General features: G+C 43.1%; 1 protein-coding gene across 2 annotated transcripts in view; it reads right to left on the reverse strand.

Annotated features, from left to right (window-relative positions):
- The window catches only part of LOC131255548 (pleiotropic drug resistance protein 1-like), a 53,025-nt gene extending 32,668 nt beyond the window's left edge, over positions 1 to 20,357 (reverse strand). For both annotated transcript variants that reach the window (XM_058256294.1, XM_058256288.1), the window contains exons 1-3: positions 19,796 to 20,357; positions 19,542 to 19,662; positions 18,927 to 19,015 (exon numbers count right to left, since the gene is read on the reverse strand). In XM_058256294.1, coding sequence (XP_058112277.1) covers positions 18,927 to 19,015; positions 19,542 to 19,662; positions 19,796 to 20,118 — 533 coding nt within the window. In that variant the 5' untranslated portion in view covers positions 20,119 to 20,357. The remainder of the gene's footprint in view (positions 1 to 18,926; positions 19,016 to 19,541; positions 19,663 to 19,795) is intronic.
- Positions 20,358 to 25,435: the final 5,078 nt, after the last annotated feature.

Consider the following 25,435-nt stretch of genomic DNA (forward strand, 5'->3'; position numbering starts at 1 on the left):
GGTGCCAGCGGCCACTTTGAGCGATTCTAGGGCTTACGGCCCCCTACCTTTGTGGGTACTCACAAACCCGAGGAGGCCGAGTATTGGCTTGATCGCATCTCTAAGATGCTAAAGCCGTTGCACTGCATATAGCCCGAGCAGGTGGAGTTGGTCACCTTCATGTTCGAGAAGGAGGCCAGCTTATGGTGGGATGGTGTCCTCTGTACTATTGCGGTCGGACACATATGGATGTGGACAGATTTTGAGACCCATTTTCACAAGAAATACTATCCCATCACCTATCGCCACGAGAAGGAGAGTGAGTTCCTTTGCCTCCGACAAGGAGGGATGACAGTGGCAGAGTATGAGAACAGATTTACGGAATTGGGCAGGTACGCCCCGTTGATTCTGGCAGATGAGCCGATGCGTATGCGGCGTTTTTCTAAGGGCCTGTGACCAGATATTCGCTCGAAGATGTGCTGCGCTAGTATACCTAGCTATACTGAGCTAATGAGCATGAGAGCTGAGCAGGACGGGGACAGGCAGTCCCGTATGTGAGCACTGATGGCTCCTAGGCCGCCACTAGAGATTCTGAGCAGACCATTCCTCGGGAAGAGGCTGCGGGCAGATTCACCGCCGAGGCCGATGGCTTCACCTGCCCCTGTGAGGCGACTTGATGTGTGGTGTACCTACTGTAAGAGGCCAGGCCACACGGAGGTGAACTGCTTCACCAGGATGAGGGATAACGGCTTCTCACCGCCCCAAAGGGTCAACTGCCAACTTCCCTAGGTTATATCGGCACCACCTCTACGCTCGGCACCAGCTCATTCATCATTCCGGCCACCCGTACCTCGATCTAGGCCTCCTCAACGGCCTATGGTACCTCAGCCCAACCATTTTCGGCAGGCTCGAGTGCACTCACTTACAGCTGAAGCGTCAGAGGCAGCACCTACGCCACCTATGGCTTTTAATGTTACGACACATATCCAAGGTACTCTAGTCTTTTTATTAATGGACATCGGGTCCACTGTCTCTATCATATCATGCGCAGTAGTCAAGTAACTGGGGTTGGAAACTATCCCTATGGTTGAGGTGAGAATCCTTACTGCCACAGGGACTTTCTCGGACGCTACCAAGATCTGTAAGGGGTGTTCGATAGATGTAGGGAGTGGGACAGCGCTCCTCAACTTGATTGTCACCCCATTACATCATTATGATGTCATTCTCAGTATGGATTGACTCACAGAGATGAAGGCAGAGATCGACTGCGATACTAGAGTGGTGACAGCCTATGGACTAGAGGGTATGACCTTTACATTCCCAGTGCAGGTCAGTTGGCCCTATCGCATTGATTGTTATGCTTCTATGCTGGAGGACGCTCATGGTCCAGCGCTTAAGGACACTCTTGTGGTCCAAGAGTTCTTAGACGTGTTCAGGAAGATACTTGGACTACCCCCTCAGCGCAAAATCAATTTTACAATCGATCTAGTGCCTGGTATGACACCTGTGTCTCTTCCGACCTATCGCATGGCTCTGTGTGAGATGGAGGAGCTGAGGAAATAAATCGATGATCTGTTGGATGCAGGCTTTATACGACCCAGCGTGTCCCCATGGGGAGTACCCGTGTTGTTCGTAAAGAAGAATGATGGATCACTACGATTATGTATTGATTTCGCAGATTGAACCAAGTGACGGTAAAGAACAAGTATCCTTTGCCCAGGATAGATGACCTGTTTCATCAGTTGAAGGGGGCAAAGTATTTCTCGAAGATTGACTTGCAGTCGGGGTATCACCAGTTGCACGTCAGGGATGAGGACGTGCAGAAGACGGCCTTCAGGACCAGTTTTAGACACTATGAGTTTCTCATAATATTGTTCGGCCTTCCGAACGCACCGGTTATGTTCATGGACCTGATGAATAGGGTATTTCAGCCATTTCTATTCCGATTCATCATCGTGTTTATTGATGATATCTTGATATACTTTAAGAGTCGGGAAGAGCACGAGGAACACCTGAGAGCAGTCTTGAATACTCTGAGGAAGAACTAGTTGTTCGCCCAGTACAAGAAGTGCGACTTCTGGAAAGAGGAAGTCAAGTTCCTGGGACATGTGGTGTCCAAGGAAGGGATAGCTGTGGACCTTGCCAAGGTAGTGTTGAGGGTCAAATATTGCATATCAGACCCAGTTGCTGCATAGTTTTACAAGCATGATACCGTTTAATGGCCTGATTTAATTGTGTTTGTGATGCAGAGTGTATTTACGAGCATGGACTGAAAAAGGGTGGTAAATGCATGGATTTGACGCTCCAGGAGCACCAAGGCAAGGAACGGACTCTAGAAGACCAAGAGCGACGGAAATATACACCAGGGATCCGCGAAAATTGAGGAATTGAAGCTCAAGTGGCCTAAAAAGTGTTCAGAATGCAAGATCATAGGGTTCCCACCATTTGATCAATTCGAAACTTCATACGTGGCTTGAGGACCATAAATAAACCGTACACGTAAAATTTCAGCCCCTGGATCACTGTGAAAGTGGCCCAACGGACAGATCAGCCCCTTAAATCCCTAAGTGGGGCCCACCTGATATCTGGATATTCTCCATTTTTGGTCTCAACAGTTTAAATGAGCTGACAAAACTGATGGACGGAACGGATTTCTCATTAACATCTCTGTGGGGCCCCGCCGGTGATGAATGTGCATAGCAATCAAGTGCACCAGCCGTGCACCCGTGCATTCAAAGTCGGTCAGCAGGCGCTGACCGACTCAAACTCAGATTTTTTTTTAAATTACGCAGCAACGTAACGCTGCCGACCGTCGGTTCTGCTTGTGGGCCCCACACATCATGTATAGCACCAATCGGGACCGTCCATTGTGTGCGTAGGTGGGGTATTTACCTCACCAAGGCGGCCTTTTGAGACCATGTAAAATGTTACAGAATCCTAACCGTTAAAGACATGATGAACGGCGGAGTAGAAGGTATTGTGGGCCACATGGAATTTGGTCCAAAAGTAGTGCTTCCTACCTGATTTTTCGAGTAGAACGCAGTAGACGGCTCAGATTTTCCAAAAAGACCGTGAAGTGGGGCCCACTATCGTCACAGCGTCAATGACGCTACCCTGTTTTCGCGTCCGGGAAATCCAGAATTTTCGGCCGATTGTGGGCCACTGCCGGTGATCGGATTGGTGATCCAAACCGTCCAGATGATGACCAAGCCAGGAATGACCCTAGCCATGAAGTCGGTTTTGAGATTACTGGACGGAGAGACACCCAACCTGAGGCCAAACGCAACTCCTCTTGCGTTGCTACGCACGCTGCTGCATCGCTGGCTGCGAAGCTTTCCGCAGCCGAATCCCTTCAGGACTCCACATCAGCAAACGTGAGGAGTTTTCTTGGGCTCCGACGAGAGTGCTATAAAAAGGAGAGAGGGAGAAAGAGTAAGGACCAGAAAACGAAGGAAGAAAGGAGAGAAGAAAGGAGCTGGGCTGGGTTGCTGCTGCACGTCTGGAAGCTCGTCTTTAGTGGAGGATTGAAGAAAAAAGAGGAAGGTTTTGGAGGGCTGGCACGTGAGGAGGCTGGGTTTTCTTCTCTTTCCTTCTTGTTCTTTTCTACTTTTTTTCTGTTTATTTACTTTGTCTAAGGGGTTCTAGCATGATCATGCTAGGCTAAACCTCTTAGCTAGGGCTAAGAGGTGAAGCTTGTAGTGAGATGGGGGATTTTATTCATTGCCTTTAATTGGATTTCAATTCATGAACTGAATTTGATTTTCGTTTAATTAAAGAAATACTTTCAGTTTTTTTTTATGGTGTGTTGTGACTGAAATTACAATAAATCTGCAATGGCTTTGAGTATTTCCTCCCCTTTTTATGTTTATGAAGTCAGGAAGCCCTGTTGTTCACCATCGTCTCCTGGGCATGGTTGGATGATCGTACCCTTCCTAACTTTCATGATTGGTTGGTAATTAGTTTAATCCTGTTATTTGCTTTGTCTCCTGGGCATGGTTAGATGATGGAATCCATTCTAATTCATATACCTTTCATCTCTTGAAAACCAGATCAAGTAAGTTCAGTTTGAATTCCATAATCCTTGATGCAGGCATAAGATCTCCCTGATCTCTACAAGTGGATCCTCTGAATCCCTAGTTTCCCTTCCTCTGAATTCCTTAAAGTTTTAGATAATTACTCCACAATTATTCCTTAAAATTCTATTTGGTTAGATCGCATCTTAGTCTAGTTCTAGTTCTACTTAGTTTCAGACAACGTACAGGTATCAGTCCCTGTGGATTCGACCTCGGTCTTACCGAGTTTATTACTACATCACAACCCTACACTTGGGGAGTGAACAGGTAGCCACAGTTCAAGACTGAGAGTAGCTCGGTTCGGTTACTGAGGTGAGGAGTTTTCTTGGGCTGGTAGGTTATTATCGATGATTCATTCAGGACTTCTCCAAGATAACCAGACCTTTGTCTCAGTTGACTCGGAAAGTTCTTAAGTTCGCCTGGAATGAAAAGGTAGAGGCAGCTTTTCAGGAGTTGAAAGACAAGTTGACGTCCGCCCCTGTGCTAGTATTACTAGAGCAAGGGGTCAAGTATACGATATACACGAACGGGTCTCGCGTCAGTTTAAGCGGTGTTTTGATGCAGAAGGACAGGGTTATTGCCTACCTATCTCGACAGTTGAGGAAACATGAGGAAAACTACCCTACACACGACCTGGAGTTAGCTGCCGTCATCTTTGCTTTGAAGATCTGGAGACATTATCTCTCTGGAGAGGAGTTCGAGCTCTTTTGCGACCACAAGAACCTCAGATACATATTCACTCAGCGGGACCTGAATATGAGGCAGCGGCGATGGATGGAAACCTTGAAGGACTTCAAGTTCGAGGTTTCTTTCCATCCTGGTAAGGCCAACCTTGTGGCTGACGCGTTGAGCCGCAAGAAGACCATAGCGTTTACAGTTCCGCTAATGGTGGCAGAGTAGGACATGGTAGAGTTTTTGCGAGACTTTGAGCAAAAACTCATGGTGGAGGAGCCATATGAGGGTATCGCACATATTAGGGTACGACCCCTCATTGGTGATAGGATTATCGTGGCTCAGGCAGACGATGAGCTATTGGCGAAGATGAGAGAACAGACTGTAGCGATGAGGACGCCGAATGGAGAGTTGGTACAGATCGAGGCTTACGTTACCATGGCCGTCTATGCGTCCCGAACCTCCCTGACTTGAGAAAGGAAGTTCTTAAAGCTGCTCATAATTCAAGGATGACAATGCATCCAAGTAGTACGAAGATGTATCGCGATGTAAAAAGGTCGTACTGGTGGGACAACATGAAGGCCCACATAGCAGATTATGTATCACGTTGCCTCACGTGCCAGCAGGTCAAGGCAGAACATCGCTGACCTCCCGATTTGCTTCAGCCCATGCCCATAGCTGAATGAAGTGGGACTTCATCTCTATGGATTTCATCTCGGAGCTACCGAAGACGAGGAAGGGTTATGACTCTATTTGGGCGATCATGGACCGGTTGACGAAATCAGCCCATTTCCTCCCGATTAAAGTCTCGAACTCCACAGATGAGTTGGCTAGGCTGTACATCAAGGAGATCATACGCCTGCGTGGGGTTCCTTTGGAGATCATATCGGACCTGGACACGCGATTTACATCCATTTTTTGGACTCGCATCTAGGAAGTGATGGGTGTAAAGTTGAAGTTCAGTACCGCGTTCCACCCACAAACTGACGGGCAGACGGAACGGGTGAATCAGATTCTGGAAGATATGTTGCGAGCTTGTGTGCTAGATTTCAAGGATAGTTGGGATGACTGTCTTCCTTATGCAGAGTTTACCTATAATAACAGCTTCCAGGCAAGCATTAGCATGGCTCCCTATGAGGCACTGTATGGGCGCCCGTGTAGAGCGCCACATTGCTGGGCAAATGTTGGCGAGAAGAGCTTGATTGGCCCAGAGTTAGTTCAGGCGACTTCAGAGAAGATCGACATTATCAGGCGCCGACTTTTGACAGCGCAGAGCAAACAGAAGAGCTACGCCGATACGAGGCGGCGACCGCTAGAGTTCGAGGTCGGAGACCATATGTTCCTCAGAGTTTTCCCTATGAAGGGAGTCCTTCGATTTGGCAAGAAGGGGAAGCTTACGCATCATTCATTGGCCCATTCCAGATACTTGATCGAGTGGGGGCGATAGTGTACTGCCTTGCTTTGCCCACTCCACTCGCGGGTGTGCATAACGTGTTTTATATATCTATGTTGAAGAAATACGTTCCCGATTCTTTCCACATTATCAGATGGGAGCAGGTACAGTTGAGCGAGGATGCTACTTATGTACTGCGACCGATGCGTGTCTTAGATAGGAAGGAACAGGTGCTGCGTAGCAAGGTTATCCCACTTGTGAAAGTGTTGTGGACGCACCACACCGAAGAAGAGGCTACTTGCGAAACAGAAGCCGAGATTCGAAAGAACTACCCTCAGATTCTCGAGGATTACGAAAATGTACTAATTTCTAGGATAAAATTTTTCTTTAAGGGGGGTAGATTGTAACGTCTCGAAAAAATTCGTACAAGGACCCGAATACCACCTCAGGCAGAAATCACCCAGGAGCAAAACCTTTAGAAATTAGGTTAATATTAGCAAGTGCTAAACTAGAGTACTTGTGAAATTAGTACTAATCACTTTAAATATGATCTGCAAGACCCAAACCGTGTAGTATCATTGATGCTACATTACCCTGAAATCTAGAATCCATCCCTAAACTCGGTTGCTCTCGGGAGCACACCGAAACTCTGTATCGGACCTGGACCGCACGTCGAAAGTCTGATGACCGCAAAACTATACAGTCATGACCGCATTACTGGACTTGACAACCTCCTTAGAAATCAAGTCTTAATTGTGTCTATAAATGCACAACTTGAGCCCGGAGCAAAGTGTATGAGAAACATGAATATCTTTAGAAATGAAATCCGAATTTAAGTAATCTGAGTCGTGTCGCTTGCAGGCCAAATATAAGGATTCAAACCATTAGAATCTGACCCAAATACACCCTCGGATCAGGAGAAATGTCCCATACGTGGCCATGTACTTGTGGCCTTAATGAGTGACCGTGACCGTTGAACTGAAACTGGTCCGCCACGGTCGATCTGCAAACCCGATTAGAGCGAAAACTCAACCTGACTTAGATCCAATGTCAAGGAGCTTAAGTCCGACCACACATGGAAAAGGGGCCACCAGAAGTGCTCCGATGGGCTGAAACAGACGCCCTTTGGATATAACCTAAGTATATCTTGGCCCTAGGGCCATTTCCATCAGTTCTTGGCCTATATAAGGGCCTTAAACTCTCTCTCTCATATTCCATACGAATTCTAAAATCCTAAGAAATAGAGTAAAGGAAAGGGAAAGGAAAGAGAGAAAGTGAGAGAATGAGTTGGAGATTCCTCCTGGGATTTGATCCCATTGCTCATCGGGCTTAACTACTACTTCCACATCACTATTCTGGTGATTCCGATTCCGTACTTGGGTAAGAAAACCTAACCCTAACTTGTCTTAGGGTTTTCGACTAGCGTAATAGATGAATTATCTAACCTATTCCCGATTATAGGTTATTGTGGTGCTGTAGACAAAGACTTAGCTTTTAAAACTGAGTTAGTTATGAGTCTACCGGCGAAAGGTGCGGACTATAAACATATAAGTTATGGTTTTCAAGGCTTTCAATGTCGGTTAATGGTTTATTACTGATGTGGGTGCTATTTCACATGCCAAATGCGTTGTTTGTTTCGCGTTTCAGATATATATGAACTATATGGAGTTTAGTGTATTCCATGTATTTGTAGAAAGGATCATATACGTATGGAATTTGAAAGTTGTTTGCCATGATTAATTGTCGTGTGTTTATACTAGTTGTATGTGTAACAAATCCTTGGCAAAAGGATTTGCTCCAGTATATGTTATGGCCAACATACGTTGTGTATGTTAAAAAGGTGTAGTCTGTTCGTAAAAATGTCTGAATGAGCAAGTACTTGGCATCAAGTACTTTATATGAGTGTTGAGATAAGATTCTCAACTACCTTGACTATGTGTATGATTTCCTCTATGCAACTTATATTATATTGTCTATTTTACTTATGAAATGCGCATATGTGAAATTATGTGTATGTTGTACTTCATAACATGCTCAAATGGTTGTAGGATTGGAATTATGTGTTTATTACTGCTTTAACTATTCCATACGAATACTTGTTGGAATTGGATATATTTAGGACTACGATATAGTTCAGGCAATTGGTGTAAGACCCGTATCCTAGTCCGTACTGTTCCGTCGAATCCCGCGATCCTTTTTGTCGAATTTCGGTAACCTGTGACGTATAATCAACGTTGCGATCGACCCTAAGCCATATGCTGTAGATTTGAGTCGGCTTAAATCAAGACTTGTACCATTGCGACCGCATCGTCGCCGCGGTTCCGACGCCGCATCTCTCGCACCGATCTGATACCCTGGCAGGAAGATGTGAGCCAGCGTTTATTTCGAAGAAAATGCCGCGCGTTTGCAATCCCAAGAGAATCTCTATAATATGTCAAATCAATCCCATCCATCACCTCATGTCAAGTACAAAGCAACCCATGCTTTCTCTCTCCAAAGTCAACCCTTTCTCACCCTCTCTCTTACACACCCATGCTAGTCAAGTACACATCACCTCACCCATCACTCACATCCATCACTCTCTCTCTTTTCATCCCATCTCTCCTTCTCTCTCTCTCTCTCATTTCTCAACTCAATCCCAAGCAACAAGAGAGCTCACGTCCAAGCTCTCTTCCATGTGAGAGAGTGCATGTGTGTGGCCCACTTCCCATCCCAAATCCTCCATCCTAGCCTTTCACTTCTCATCTTCCACCATCAAAGTGAAGCTTAAGGAGATCGGCATTTCAACGGACCGAGAAGATCGACCGGTGGATGCTTCTATAGGCTAGATTTTCATGTTCTTATGATGGGCCAAGTGAGGCCTACCGATCAATGGTATAGATCTCACTTTGGACCCTTGATGTAGCTAATGGCCCACCTTGATGCTTAAGATCATTCCATGATGGGGCCATTCTCCATGGACCCCATCATGATGTTTATTTTCTTGCATGAATATGGTCATTTAGACCTTCTAGTTTGGTGGAGAAAGGATCTCCACCGTTGATTTTCAATTTGGTGGGCCCATATGCAATGGGACCCACTTGATGTATGATTAGATGCTTGAAACGGAGGGCCCATAGTGCCGGGGTCCCTCCATCACACATGTATATCTCTCTCTCTCTCCCTCCCTTTCTTTTATTCTTCTTTTCATGTGATGTTGGTGTGATTGTGTGGCCCGCCCGAATAGACCCCACCATAAGGCTTGTATTTTATCCTAAACCATCTATAGGTGGGACCCACCTTATATGTATTATATCCACAACACTCATCATTTAGTGGCCCACCTAAACAGGGCCCACCTTATGCGTATGATAGGCCCAGACTGTTCAGCGTCCAGGGACGCTGGACGTCCATGGAAAACACAAATATAAGCTTGGTTCACAAGCTTCTTGGTGGCCAACTCATATAGGCCTCATCTTGATGTATGCTTCAAATCTAAGCCGTCCATCTCATTTTCCAGATTATTTTAGGCGTTAAGCCGAAAAATGGGACTGATCTAACTTTCTGGCGGGCCACACCTTTGAATATAGTAATTTCCACCGTTGAAACTCACCTTAATTTTTCTACATGCCCAAAAATGCCCAATATTGGACTTGATGGATTTGTTATACATGGTAGAATCCATCGGTAGACCCGGATTCAGCAGATGTGGGCCCTACCTCTGAAAAACCACAAAATTAAGGGTTTTCAAAAAAAAATAAAAAAAATAATATCAACAGTAGCATTGCTGCTGTTGCCGGTGTCAGGCGGTGACACTGCGCCAGGCGGGCGAGCGGACTGCAGGGTCCCACGGCTCCAGCCGTGGGCCCCACCTTGATGTTTATATGTCATCTAAGCCGTTCATATGGTGGGCCCTTAGGGCAGAGAGCCGTCCTCCAAATTTCAACCTCACCCAAAGCTCAGGTGGCCCACATCGTAGGAAACAATGGGACTGAACGTCTGCCTTTGAAAACTTCTTCTGGGTCATAGAAGTTTTGGATCAATCTAAAATTTATTTTTACCCTTCATCCAGGTCCATGCGACCTTATCAACGGTCTGGATGGAAAATAAATGTTATGATGGGCCCCACGTGGGACCCACAGTGATTTATCTATTTACTCACTGGACGGTGGAGCCCAATGTGGCGTACATGTTTCATTTCCACCGTCCAGCAGACGGTGGGGCGCACCATGATTTATGTGTTTATCCACACTGTACGCTGTCTGGACAATGGACCCCACCATGATGCTTGTGCTGCACCCCAACCGTCAATCCATTTTGCAAGCTCATTTTAAGGCATGAGCTAAAGAATGAGTCAGATATGTGGTTCAAGTGGGTCCTACCACTATTATTTGAAGTGAGGATCGGTTGATCCTTGGACATGATATATATATATATATATATATATATATATGTATTTGTGGCCTTTTTTAAGGCCCACCTTGGCATTTATAAGGCCCGTGTTATGAGGCCCATTTGATGTACATATGGGGCCCAATTAGTGTAGTCCATTTGAGATACATAAAGCCCATGTGATTAGGCCCATTTTGATATATTCTAAGGCCCATGGGTTATGGCCCATTGCAATGTACATAAGGCCTGTTGGTGAGGCCCATTAATGCGGCTCATTTGATGAATGTAAAGCCCATGTGATTAGGCCCATTTTGATATATTCTAAGGCCCATGGGTTATGGCCCATTGCAATGTACATAAGGCCTGTTGGTGAGGCCCATTAATGCGGCTCATTTGATGAATGTAAAGCCCATGTGATTAGGCCCATTTTGATGTACCTAAGGCCCACGGGTCGAGGCCCAATGGGTTGTCCTTAGGGTCCATTGCAATGCGTGATTTCTCCATGGTCTGTGGCAGGCTATGCCTTGGGAGCAATGTTGGTTTGACGTCCACATTGCAAGTATAATGTTGGTTAAATGTCCGCATTACGACTCTCCCTAGGGCCCATTGATAGGCCGTACTTGTGGTGTGTGGGCCTTTTAGGCCCATCTGCATTGTAGGGATAATTCATTACTTTATAACATGCTTAGTATAGCTCCATGATACATGTCCATACACATCATATGTATGCTTGATATGAGGAATGTTTGATCATAGCATAAGCCATTAGGCTGTGGCATTTACGGGACTCCTTATGAGATGGAGTGCCCCCACATGAGTGTGTGGTACACACCGAATTATTGCATGATTTGATGATGTGACTCATGCATTCCGCATATGTGTGACTTGATCTCTATACGCCCTAGCGACATCAGGGCCGTAGCCTCCACAGGCACATCGTGGATGGTCGTATCGGATACCGAAAATATTGACTCTAGCATTGTGGGCACTTAGGATGTCCTTGGGTGAAAGTCCCAGAACCTTTTTGGTACCAGGAGATGCTCCAACGTCTAGACCGAGTGGATACATGAGCGCCCGAGTGCCGAATACCAGTAGGCCACGTCTCCCACTGTGTCGTGGTCAGTTGGAAGGGGGTGTGGCCTTATCTGCCCGAGTGAGGGGGCTATAGGCTAGACTGAGTTTGACCAGCTCGTAAATGAGTCCGCTATTGACGAGCCGGGTAGATATTGGCAAACTACTGGTCAGGCGGCTAGTGAGGTCTATTCCACTTACTCGACTGTGTGGCTAGGGAGGAGGCAGTCTGTGTGGAGTGTGTTAGACCCCGGTGATATCCAAAGAGGAACTGTACTGATATGTGTACTTGATGAGGACTGACATGCTTGCTTTGCATCTCGCATATGACATTTGGCTACATAGGCCTCGCATCGCATGGCTTTGGTATGGTCGATAGCATTCATGCCTTGCATCACATAGCTTTGGTATAGTTGATAGCATTCATGGACTTACCGCATATTTCTGCATTACTCTGATATTGGACACTTGGCACTCGCCTTACACACACCTTCATCACCATCTAAGCTTTTGTAAGCTTATGCACGACCGTTGCGTGCAGGTAGTGTTGGACAGCAGCAGCGCTGAGGCAGGAGTGCGCATCAGTTTATTTTGAAGCTTTTTGATCACCCTGTATTTCCCTTTCCGCATTGTACTTAAAGATTTTGATTTAGTGGATATGTGGTGATGTTGTTTTGTGACTTGGTTATACTTGTGGTTATGCTCCATTACAAAAAAAATATACTGAAAATCCTCCTTGTAGGATCTCAGGATCGGAATCTGGCATGAGAGTGCCGGAATCCGAGAATGGGGCACTACGGAGGCTGTCAGCACCGGATTCGGCGATCGAAAATTTTGTGAGCCCGTTTTCTGAGTTTGGGGCGTGACAATTGGTAACAGGCCTTGATTTGGTGGTTGAGGTCGTTTTCGCCCCACAGGACGTGTTCGATGAGTCCAAGCCGTACTTCTGTTGTCAACAGTGGTTAGGCCACACGAAGTGCTCATGCACTCCATGTCGGTCAATTCAATGTACGCTCGTACTAGTCGAGCTCGTCAAGTAACCCGATTGACCCGATGTATGTTCACCATGTATGGACGCTACTGCTTGAATCTAAGGTACTAAACTCACCAGTGAAAATCCCTTTAACCTTGGTACCTCGATCCGCTAAGACTTATAGCCGGGTATGGTGGTATGGGACACCGTGGTCGAGCTGTCGGCCTACGCTGGGGTGACGAGCCTCCCCATAGTGTCCAGTGAGCAAAACAACCTCGTGAGCCAAATACGGTGGTATGGGACACTGTATTCGAGCTGTCAACCTACACTGATAAGATGACGAGCCCTTTGTAGTGACCTCGAGCGTACGCTAAGACTGCATAGAGGCGACGAGCCTTTTCATAGTAAGAAGAGTATAAACTAGGCCTACACTGATAAGGTGACGAGCCCTTTGTAGCGACATAGAACCGTAACATCACATGAGATTTACTAGGATTGACGACCCTAGAATGGATTATCGTTTGAGAATTGATATAAGGGAGGTACCTTAGCTTCCCAATCCTATTGTATGAAAAGGACTAATAAGAACTTGGTAATCACGTTCATGCACCACACTGCATGTGCCGTTTGGTGTTGGGTAGAGTACTGAGGAAGTGACTGACATATGCGACCGTTAGATGAAGATCGCAGAAGGAGTGCAGGCGAGGGCATGCATCATTTATACATACCATTCTTGCATTAATCAGAGTACTTAGGAATGTTTGATTATATTGTTTTATCATTACTGCTTGACTGAATTGAGAACATGTTAACCTTTGCTTTATTCTTCCACTGAGTTGATCACTCACTCCCACGTTACGGGACGGTGTTTTAAACACCAATCAGACTCTGTCTTAGTAGCAGATGGAGACCCGACTGATGAGGCAGAGACGGACTTCGCAGACGATGAGGATGCTTTTTAATATATACAGTATTCAGGCGGGTTTATATATACCGCTCTGATCGGCGGGGCTTCAGGGTCATACTTGTGGACTATCACATTTTTTTTTGGAAATTTGTATTTTAAAATAGTACTTGTAATTATTGACCTAGCAACGCATACATACTTTGGGGACCTATACTGGTTTATAAAGTTATACATATTCGTTTCAGTCTTCCGCTTGCGTACTACAATTTTCCCTGGATTATGTTTTACTGTTTTGGCTTAATCTCATTCATGTTTTATACACTAATATAGGCAACATACAACCATCATTAAATATGCTGCATAAGTGATGTGTTGGAACTCGGGAGTTGGGTTTCTACTCGACCCCCGATTTTCAGGGCATTACATTATCACAGCCAGGTTAGACACAGTCCTCCATAAGCTAATCTCCGCAGAACAGGGTGCATTCATTCAAGACCGGAATATCGCAGAAAATATTGCGTTGGCCCAGGAGGTCTTCAGGGATTTAAACAGGAAGGTGCGTGGTAGCAATATTACCATCAATCTAGACATGGAGAAAGCGTACGACAGGGTCAATTGGTCCTTCCTCAAACAGGTTCTCTTCCGCTTTGGCTTCAGTAGGAGATGGGTTGACCTGTTGGAGAAATGTTGGAATAATTGTTAGTTCTCCGTTCTTGTCAATGGGGAGGTGAAAGGGTATTTCAAGTCTTTGCATGGCCTTAGGCAAGGAGACCCGCTGTCCCCAAGTCTATTCATTTTAGCAGCGGACTTTTTTAGCTGGGACATTAAATCCTTATAAAGCCAGGGTCTCTGTTAGCCCTTTAAACTCAAATCAAGCTGCCCACTCATCTCCTATCTGCTATATGCGAATGACACTTTACTCTTCAGCAACGGCAGTGTGGCTTCCCTTGCAGCGATCAACGACTTCCTCAACACGTACCAACAAGTTTCAGGCTAGAGAATCAACCTTGCGAAGAGTCATTTCTTCTGTTCCTCTAAGTTACCCCTTGGCAGAGTCATACAGATTGCAAGCAGACTGAATATGCCAAAAGCTCCACCTGGAGCCCTCTACCTGGGTATCCCCATCTCGATTGGTGGACCAGCCAAGGGCATTTTCAAATCGCTCATTGAGAGAATTGTTGCATGGGTTAACGGCTGGAATGCTAGAATCCTTTTGCAGGCTGGACGCATGACGCTTATTAAGCACGTTTTAGGGAGTATCCCAGTCCACACGATGGCGGCCACGCCCATTCTTCTCAAGTATCTGTCAGAGATGGAGAAGTGCTTCGCTGATTTTTTCTAAGGCTGGGCTAATGACAAAAAGAAGCTCCACTGGATTAGTTGGAGGAAGATTGCCTCTTCGACTGATGAAGGAGGGATAGGGATAAGAAGGCTTCGGGATATGATGGTGGCATTACGTCTGAAGATGGCTTGGGCTCTCTCCTACGACAAGAGCAAAGAGTCTCTGGGCGACCTTCATGAGGGCGAAATTTAGGGATCCGCTTGCTTTGCTTCAGACTTTCTGCCTTGGACCACGCCTTCCTCTTCCACGTCCTCCCCGATTTGGAGAAGTATTCAGACGTTGCTTCCTCTCCTGGCTGAGACTGCTCGGTGCCTCATTAGAAGTTGTGACTGTAACATTTGGGATGTTGATTGGATAGGGATGGGTCCCCTGCTCAATAAAGCCCCTGCCTAGCTCCTTGTCCAAGTCCGAAACATGAAGGTTGGTGATTTTCTTGGCAGACAAGGCCCGTTGCCCCCCTCCTCCATCCTCACCTTTATGCTGCAGGATGTTCTCCTCCACATCTTCCAGAGCGGTTTGTGCACGACAAACAACGCGGATGTGTGGTATTGGCCGTTGACCTTTTCCAGGAATTTCTCTGTTAAGTCAGCTTGGGACACAATCCGATTGTGTGGGCTGAGACGAAGCTGGTCGAGGTGGCGACATATGCAGACGAGATGGTGGCAATTTCATCTTTGCCTTTTCGCATGGATACGGGTTAGGCACAAATAACAATGCGGAATTCGCGGCGGTCTATGATGGTCTTTCCATTTGCGTTCAAAAGGGCCTGTCGAAGGTTATGGTGGAATCAAATTCCAAGATGGTCATAGATGCACTTAATCGTGTTTCTCAGGTGGGATGGCGGTGGGTCCACTGGATGGCCCGGATCACTAGCCTTAACTGCAAGGGGTCTTTTCACTTCACTCACACCCTTAGAGAAGGTAACGGTCCAGCTGATAGCCTTGCTCGTCTAGGCAGCAGTTCTCAAGAAAACAGGTTGTTCCACTCCTTAAGGGATCTTCCTTGTGATATCAGAGGGCGGGTGGTGTTAGATAGCGCAGGGTTGGGTGCCGTCAGGGTGACAAATCATATATAGTATTTCTTATACTCTCACGTCGGGTAGCCCTAGTGCCCTTTTTGTGCCATTGAGGTGGCCCGTTATACATGTACAATCCGGTGTTGAAATGAAACTTTCTTTTCCTTAAAAAAAATAAAAAAAATATGGATAGCAAAAGTCAACTTTTGGTTATTCGTTTATACTAGCGGGTGGAGCAATCAATTGGATGTTAAAGCTTCAGTCTGTGGTTGCTCTTTCCACAACTGAAGTTGAGTATATAGCAGTGACGGAGGCATTTAAGGAAGGTGTTTGGTTGCATGGAATAATGAACGAACTCAGGCTTCGATAGGAGGCCATGCCGGTTAATTGAGATAGCCAAAACGTAATTAATTTGGTAAAGAATTTGGTTTATTATTTTAAAACTAAACATATTGATGTTTGTCATCATTTTATCCGACATGTGCTTAAGGAATGTAGTGTTACTATCTAGAAGATCCACATAAGCGTGAATTCGGCGTATGTACTTATGAAGGTATTTTCCACTGAAAAGTTATGATTATGTTTGACGTCTTTGGGTTTGGCGAAGGTCTGATGAAGACAGAGTGTGGACGAGAAGCGATGATGGTGAAACTATGATGGAGGCAATTAGAGATGAAACTTGTAGTTGTGGTTCATGCGGATTGAAGCCATGGTGGAGATTGTTGTCTAATGTCTTCAATATATACATGAAACAAGGGTCTCGATCGACTGACTAGCATTGTCGATTGATCAAGTGTGCCCAAATTATACAGATTGGTCTTTAGATAATTTTGGATAAGTACAGTCGATCGACCTAGAAGCTTGAGCGATCAACACTATTCGAAAATACTTGAAAACTCCATGGATACTTTTGAGCATGTTCGAGCGATCGAATATGTGGGGCTCGATCAATGCTTAAATCAACAGCGGAGACAGTTTTGTATTATTACACGATTATTTTCCTATTCCGGGTGTTATAGTATATATGTGTGTAATTGCAGGATTAGGGTATGATTAAGAGAGCCTAAATATTATCAAATGGGTTTTGAAGGGAGGTTAGTGTTTTTTGAAGGGTCTCGCATATGTAATTTTTCATCTCTTGTAATTTGTTTATCATAGTGGATTTTGTTGTCGCTTTGTGTAGTTGTTTTTTCTTGCAAAAATTTTTGACGTAAAATTCGTGTGTTTATGTGCATGCTTTATTGCGTTTATTTTTTGCTTGTTTGATTCGAATTCAGAGTTTATTTTCGTGGTCCTCAATAGCCTAAACCTCAAATAGACCATATAACAATAGGCGGCAATGATTTCGCGCCTACCATTGACGTTGGACTTAAAGCCAGAGTGTGTGTATGCTCACACACAAGTAGCTGTGTGAATTAAGTGCTAATTAATGTTAATAAATAATGGAATGGAAAAGATAATTTAAAGAGGAAAAGGTGTTGCTGGTTTGGGATGGCCCCACCGCATGGTGTTAATGTAAAATCCACCACCCAATCATTATCATTAGATAAGTCACTCGATATCACGCCCAGACCCAAAAATCAGCCCCATCCCGCTCAGATGGATCACGTGATTGGGAAAAAAAAAAGTGCACATGGAAAGCTCACCCTCAAAGGTGGGCCCCACGGTCAGGGCTGCACCATGTTAGGTGAGGCAGGGGTACACCTAATCCTCTCCCATAAATATCAATATTCTCGGACACCCCGTCTATATTTTACCATAATGAGGCGGTAAAATTTTGTGGTCCTCGGGGTGATGTATTTATCGTATCCACACTGTTCATCCACGTTACAAGATCAATTTATGACATGATTAAAAAAGCGAGGCAGCTTCAAGGCTCAAGTGGACCACATCGTAAAAAGTAGTAGAGATTGAACGCCTACCACCGGAAATTTATTGGGGGCCATATAAGTTTTGGATCAAGATGATATTTGTTTTTTTCCTTCATCCAGTCCCGCGTGATCTTATGAATGGGTTAGATGACAAATAAACATTATGATAAGCTCTAAGAAGTTTTAAATAATGGGTGCCCAATGTCCAGTGTTTCCATGAGGTGGTCCACTTGAGATTTAGATTTGTTTTATTATAATGACAATGAACTAAAGTGATCTATAAAAATAAATGGACTGTATTGATATACAGAACATACATTCACTCCCACACACGGTTTACAGTGTTACCCGGTAACACCTATCCACTCCCACACATGGATCAATATCACAAGTGCTAGGTTGAACAAAGATAACCGTTTTGACACTACTACGCCTTTCTCGAAACTACCATATCCAGCTATTAATGCCACACTAAAACATTGACATGAGGCTGAAAAGGTATGTTGGTGACTCACTTAATAGTTGCGTGGATTTCACATTAGAATCAAGGCGGGCCCACCTAAGCTGAATATATAAAGAGCAATAAAAATAAAAATAAAAATTTCTCTGATTAAAAAAAAGGGGGGGCCCACCCAAGCTGACAAATCTGTTCCCCTCGTGAAATACTAAAATATTTACTAACATTAATTTCTGTTTAAATGTGACAAGTGGTTGGACGGTCACACAAGCTGTGTGAGTGAGAGGTTGACCTCTTGGGAGCTTCCCATGATGTCTGAGTTTTGTAGGCCCTACCATGATGTGTGGTGGACATTCATGCCATGTATTTGGTAGGCCCCCTGTAGGTTATGGGATGTGCAGAAAATCAGCCGCATCTGGAAGTTAGGTGGGCCAAACCATCTGAAAAGATGGGAAATCATGTCTAAAACATTTAAAAGTACTGGAATACATAAACTTTGGCATGATCCCTCGTTCAAGTGGGACACACAATGGATGGGCTGGATGTCTAAACTACATCTCACATGGTCCTATATACAATTAGGAAGGTTTCATTGGGTGGACGTCTACTCTCAACAGTTGTATGTGGTGTGGCCCGCCTAAGTAATGAATTGGCCTGATTTTAAGCCCATGGCTCACCATGGAAGGTTACATCTGATTAATGGGATGGATGTCCATAAGACATCAAGCTCAGCCTCATAGGAAGCTTCCCATGAGGTCGACCTTACCTCTTCCCACAAACGCGTATAAACTTCATCTCTCACCTTGAAGGCTTGATGATTCCACTGACATCATGAAGGATTGATAATGGTCTCTTTCTGCTAGGAAGAATATGGATGCAGTTCAAGAACCCCTACAAAAATCCAAATAACAACTTAAGAAATTAGTACAATTTATGAACACCTAAATCTACATGTTTCTGTAGAATTGGATGGATTAAATGATCCTCGAATCAACCATATGCACTATTTCCTTGAGCCTTGAGTTATCTGGACTGTTGATCTGCCGGATCCAAAGTGGGTAAACCATGCCCCTAAAATCTCCCAGGTCGGAGGCATGAATTCTTTGAATCTAACGGTTTTCTTTACCTTATTGAATGTGGGTTATTGCTGAATTATCCTCAATGATGGTGCTAGGATTGTTCAATCAGGAGTGGTTTTGAGGCTGTTTAGATTGACGAAAAAACCACGGAAAGAGGAAATTGATTGCCTCATATGTGATGGTTTCATAATTTGTAAAAGACATGAAGACCAGGGATTCCCAGCAGATCAACAGGCTGGACCCACACTGTCATGGGCCCCACTTGTCCAAATTTAAGGTTTGAATATTCTTCTCATATCCTTGTTCTCCAGGTGCAGATAGGTCTTTGTGTGAATTACCTCTACAATATTAGTAATGAAGTTGAGGAATGTAGGTAAAGCTCGGCTGCCGATGTAAGCTTCTGCGTCAATATTTAAATGCTCGAACCGAACTTCAATTGTTGGAAGTTCAATTCCAACTCTAAGAGGAAAATCAAGAAACAGAAGTTACAAACTTTGATAGAAGAACTTAAGAAGTCTAAAAACCAAGATAGATTGAGAATAGAAAATCAGGAAAAAAAAAAAAAACATGTAAATAATTCAATGGTTCTTACTGATCAATGCGGTTCCTCAGCTTCAACAGGAACTTCTCATTGTCTTCCTCTGCAACTTTAATCAATCTATCCATCAAAATCTTCCTCTCCTGAGTTCCGAGACTCTGAATGTCGACTTCCCTGAGGTCCCCCGGTGCAACTGTCAGTATTCCTTTCCTCAAACGATCGTACGTCGGCAGTTTCTCGAGAGCGGCCCATTTAAGAGCTTCTTCATCGTCCTCTTCATGATGTGATCTCGAGAAAACATTAGTTGTTGCGTTCCTCCATATTGAGGAACTGTTTCGACGCATACTACTGACACTCTGCAGATCAGCACTATCCATTTAGACCAACTTAAAACCCCGACAACAGCAAAACTAACGAAAATTCTTTTGAGTTTGAAGCAATGAAACTCAACAACTTGAAGTCAATGGATCGAACAAGCCGTGAGAAAGTGATGGGTTTCTTTTCATTTTTCCAATTTATTTTGTGACAGAGAAATGCAATTCTCTTTCTTGATGAATTGGAGCAAAATATCAAAAAGGAGAAAAAAAAATCTCTTTGATTTTCAGGTGAAGATGGTTGAAATGAGAGAGAATTATATATAGAAATGGAGAGTGGTTGTTGGTTGGTTTTTATTTTTCCTTTTCTTTTGTGACAGAAATGCAATTATCTTGCTTGATGAATTGGAGCAAAATATCAAAAAGGAGAAAAAAAAATCTCTTTGATTTTCAGGGAAAGACGGTTGAAATCCGGATGTCCGGAGCTCGAATAAAGGGTCTTGATGGATTGAAATGAGAGAGAGAATTATATATAGAATTGGAGAGTGGTTGGTGGTTGGTTTACATTCTAACGAAATGGACTAACAGTGACGGTTGGAATTTTGAATTCCCAGTGCTGTTTTTTAAATTCTCATGGAGGAGAGAGCTTGCTGTCATAGACTCCTGTGCGTTCACCACTATTTAAAAAATGGTGGTGATTCTTGGACCGTACATATCGGTAGTTGGTCCACAATCCAGACCGTCCAAATCGACTAACCCAGTTCTGGATGATCAAGATGCAAAAAATTACACGAAAAATGATAGTAATTACCATCTAATTTTGCCATAAGAATTTGGACGATTTAATATTTTACTTTTAACCATCCATTCAATAGCCACCAATTGAACGAATAGTATTGCTTGATGAATGTGATTTTAGAGATATATTCCATCCAGGATGTACCCCAAAATTTGGCTGGCCTTGATCACTAGGTAGCCTTGTTTTTTTTTCATACTGTTTAATTTGCATTTAAGGGGTGCGTTTGGATGCGAAAGTTCACTTCAGACAAATATGTTCAGCGGTTTCCTTTGAGAATTTGCATTCGGACAGTACCTGTGTAAATCCTTTTTCTTAGGGCCTGTTGGATTCGTGGAAAGGAAAGATAATCTTCCATCAAACTATCTTCTCATGGTTTGTGATGCCTCTCTTCGTGGGAATACGAGAGACAATGTTTAATTACTTTTTTTTTTTTTTTTTGAGAAATCAAATCTATTTTTTCCCTCCACCTTAAAAAAAAAAAAAACGCAATTTCCTTTTATATAAAGAAAATGAGATTTTCAAGAGTTAAACCCACGTGTGTCACCATTCACCTTTAATAACCTCATGTGTTCACCTTTGATAGCCTTAAATATTCACCCCCATTTGTCTATAATATAGACTCATACATGCTACACTTGCCAATATAACCACTAATTTGATTTGGTATTATGTTTGGATAATGCCATTATAATACTGAATGGGGGCAGCGTGTCATTTTTGTAACCCCCTGCATTTTGTAGTTCTTATAATGGTGCGAAGGTGGATATTGCCATTATAAGTCTAGTGATTTGGACAATATCATTACAACGTCACATAGGCACATCAAATGCAAGCCCCATGATGAAAAGTGCAATATTGTGATGTAGAGCGGGTTGTAGACACTTTCATGGCAAAGATTGACAAGAGAAGACCTGATCGGAGGCCGAAATGATCTGGATCGTCAAAACCTTAAAACAGTGTATCTTGTAAACCAGGATGAGTTTTTTGACTTATTATATATGATTTTAGGGTTTGCTCAAAGCCTTAAAACAGTCCTATCTCATTTATTTTCATTTCTACTATAAATAGTACGTTTTAGTTCTACTACAACTTTTGATAGAAGTTATAACGAACATGAAAATAGCTAAGAAAAGTTAGGAGAATAACATGGTTGGGCCAAATTAGACACTTACTATTTTTAGCCAAAAACCATGAAGCCTAGTAGGAATTGAGGTTGTCTATAAATAGTAAGTCATGTTTTTAGGGTGTTTGAGTTGGGTTCTAAGTCTAAAACTACTCCGTCCTAGGTTTGAGTTCCTTATTTAAGGAGTTGTAATTTCATTTTTTTAATCATTAATCAAGTTATTTTAAATTTATTAGAAATTAAATTTACTTTTATCCCGTGTGGATTCGAGAAAGCTCTATGAGTCCAGAGAGAGCTCCGTGCATTTAGAGTAGATATCCCCCAAGGAAGATAGTGATTGACCTCATTATGTCCTTCCCGGCATTACCATTTCACATAAGGAATCTTCACTACCGTGCATGGTGCCTTTTTATTTGGCTATATTTAGGCTACAAGGGATTCTTTAACCAAGGGTTACTGGTAATTTTTGTCCCTTGCACCTCATATGTGTAAATCAACCCACATGTGCGGATGCAACATATAACTTTATCCATCTTCAATTACTTTATACATGCCATAACAATGTGCCCACATGTCAAATATTTCAAATGTGTTGGTTAGCTTCAAGCACCTCAACATGTGCCATAGTATAGCTTCAAGTGTCCCTCGTATCTTGTGTATGCCACATGTGCAGCTGTTCATGTTCTAATATCTCGTACATACCAAATTTGTTAATCTAATTTTTATTTTCAAGAAATTTTATTTTACCAAACAACACATTTAAAAATATGTTCAAAAAAACAAAAAACCAATGAAAAAATAAACAAAGGAAACTATGTTTTCTTTCGCACAATTTGCTAGAAGTAAGATTTTCCAAGAAATGCTATTTATTTTCCCGTGCATTTTATAAATCCAAACAAATTAAATGTACCGTGAGAATATATATTAAGGTAGTGAGCTGGGGCACATGTGTCAACATGGCACAACGTGTGTAACATTAGGCATGTAACAAGTATTGTATTTTAAATGATTTTTAAAATAAAATTTTGTTTCAAATTAAAAAATTTCTGCTTATTTTCTTTTTAGAAAAGGTGTTTTGTTTTTGATTTCTCTTCCTACATCGAAAAGGATCAAGACAAATCTCATGTGTGTGTGTGTGTGTGTGTGTGTGTGTGTGTATATATATATATATGAGATGTGGATTGTATAAGGCTTGAGCCGCCGATGAGAAATAGCCATTTGTGTTGAACCATCTCTTTACAACGCACACACACGGTTGCACCGAGTCTATGTGTGGACTGATAGTACACTCGCGCTAACGGTATTGTTCCATGCTCTGCGAGTATACTCTTACATGTTAGTTTTGTGTGAATTTTCAAATGAGAGACACGTTTGTTCAGGTGGTCACATCACACTAGTTGGGTTTAAATCTAATAGACCTATCAAAAGAAGTCTTTGGTTCAATGTTTTGCAATTGAGTTCATTGCTGAGTCAACTTACTTTGGTTTAAGTCTGTACATTAGTTCGAGCCTTTGTATAGTGAGTGCACCGTTGGGACTGGGTCATAGTCAGTGTATCCTAGATGCCAATTATCCAAGATTTCTGTTGTGATTGGGACAGGGTCCAAGGGGAGTAGATTTAGTTTCAAGCCTTGGGTCCTTATTCTTACTCCAGTGGTAGAGTCTTAGGAATTTCAACACCGGGTCAAGGGTTCGAGTACCCATAGGTGGTGAAATTCCACTAGCGTGAGTGTGTGTTGGGGTGTGTGCATGTGTAAAATAATAATTAAAAAAAGATTTAGTTTTAAGCCAAGTGACTTAGTCACGCCTCGACTCAAATCATAATGACCCTGAATTTTTGAACCATATAAAACTAGATTAATTAGGATTAAAATATTATTTTTTGGGATTAATAACAAAACAAGACACTTAACACATTGGTGGAGGTACTCTCAGTGGAGGGTAAGGTTAGAGGATCGATTCTCATCATTGTGATATATAATTTTTTGCACAAAATTATAAAACCCTGGAGGAACCTTTTAGATCCAGGGCTTCTCTCCCTATAAAAAGAGGAATCGTAGAGAATTCTCTTATGAAAACCCTAAGGAAAAGAGTAAAAGAGCTTCCGCTAGTAAGTTTTTATTCTTTTTTTTTCTTCTAAAATTCTCTATATTTTGATTATAATCCCTAGATTTACACAATAGACAGGGCAGGTTGGTTCTATGTTCATTGTTTTGATCTATGGGAAGGTTTGAACAAAGAAGAAGGCCTTGCACGAAATCTTATGCCGCAAAGATCAACTTTAAACCATCTAACCGTGACAATCTAGATCAGATCGGATCATAGTTTTCTTGAGGCCAAAGCATGCCATGGCCTAATGTTCACTCCCCAAGTATAGGGTTGTGATGTAGTAATAAACTTGGTGAGACCGAGGTCGAATCCCAAAGGACTGGAACCTGTACGTAATCTGAAACTAAATAGAACTAGAACTAGACTAAGATGAAATCTAAATTGAATGTAATTGAGGGAATAATGATGAAATATTTATCTAAAACTTAGAGAATTCAGAGGAAAGAAACTAAGGATTTAGAGGATCCACTTGTAGAGATCAGGGAGATCTTATGCTTGCTTCAAGAACTCAACTAGACTTAGAGTCTCATCTTCATCTAGTTGAAGGGTGTAACTATGAAAATCAAATTGAACTTCCTTTGATATAGTTTTCAAGAGATGAAAGGTATATGAATTAGAATGGATTCCATCACCAAACCATGCCCAGGAGACAAAGTAAACAACAGAATTAAACTAATTAACAACCAATCATAAGGTATATGAGGGTCAGGAAGGGTACCGTCATCCAACCACGCCCAGGAGACAATGGTGAACAACAGGACTTCCTGACATCATAATCATCAAAGGAAATGAACATACTCAAAGCTATCGCAGACCCATTGTAATTTTATTCACAACGGACCATTAAAAACTGAAAACATTCCCTTGATTATACTAACATCAACATCAGTTCAGTCTAAACAAAAGACACAAGCAAAAAGTCTCTCATCACGCTACAAGCTTCACCTCTTAGCCCTATCTAAGAGGTTTAGCCACTCATGAACATGATGAGGCTAAACATCTCAAATAAACATAAGCAGAAATTAAGAAAAGAGAAGAAAAAGAACTCTTTGAAGCTTACCCGTGCTCCACCCTTTCTTGGCTCCACGTTCACGTTCCAGATATCCTTTTGTGCTCAACTCTCTCTTCTCTTTATAGCTGTCAAAGACGGTGGCAGAGGTCTACTGGGGCTGGCGTATCAATCTTTACGCAGCTGCGAACTCCCCTGCGTAAGTCAGTTTATGAGCCAAGAAGCCAGCGCACGCAACTCCTTTCTTACCTTGCCGATCAGCGAAACAATGCCCATGTCTTGATCAGATTTTTCATCCCTACAAGATGCACGGTGCAGATTTCGAATCACCTTCAAGACAG

The sequence above is a fragment of the Magnolia sinica genome, chromosome 1 (assembly GCF_029962835.1).
Source record: "Magnolia sinica isolate HGM2019 chromosome 1, MsV1, whole genome shotgun sequence".
NCBI classification, from domain to species: domain Eukaryota; kingdom Viridiplantae; phylum Streptophyta; class Magnoliopsida; order Magnoliales; family Magnoliaceae; genus Magnolia; species Magnolia sinica.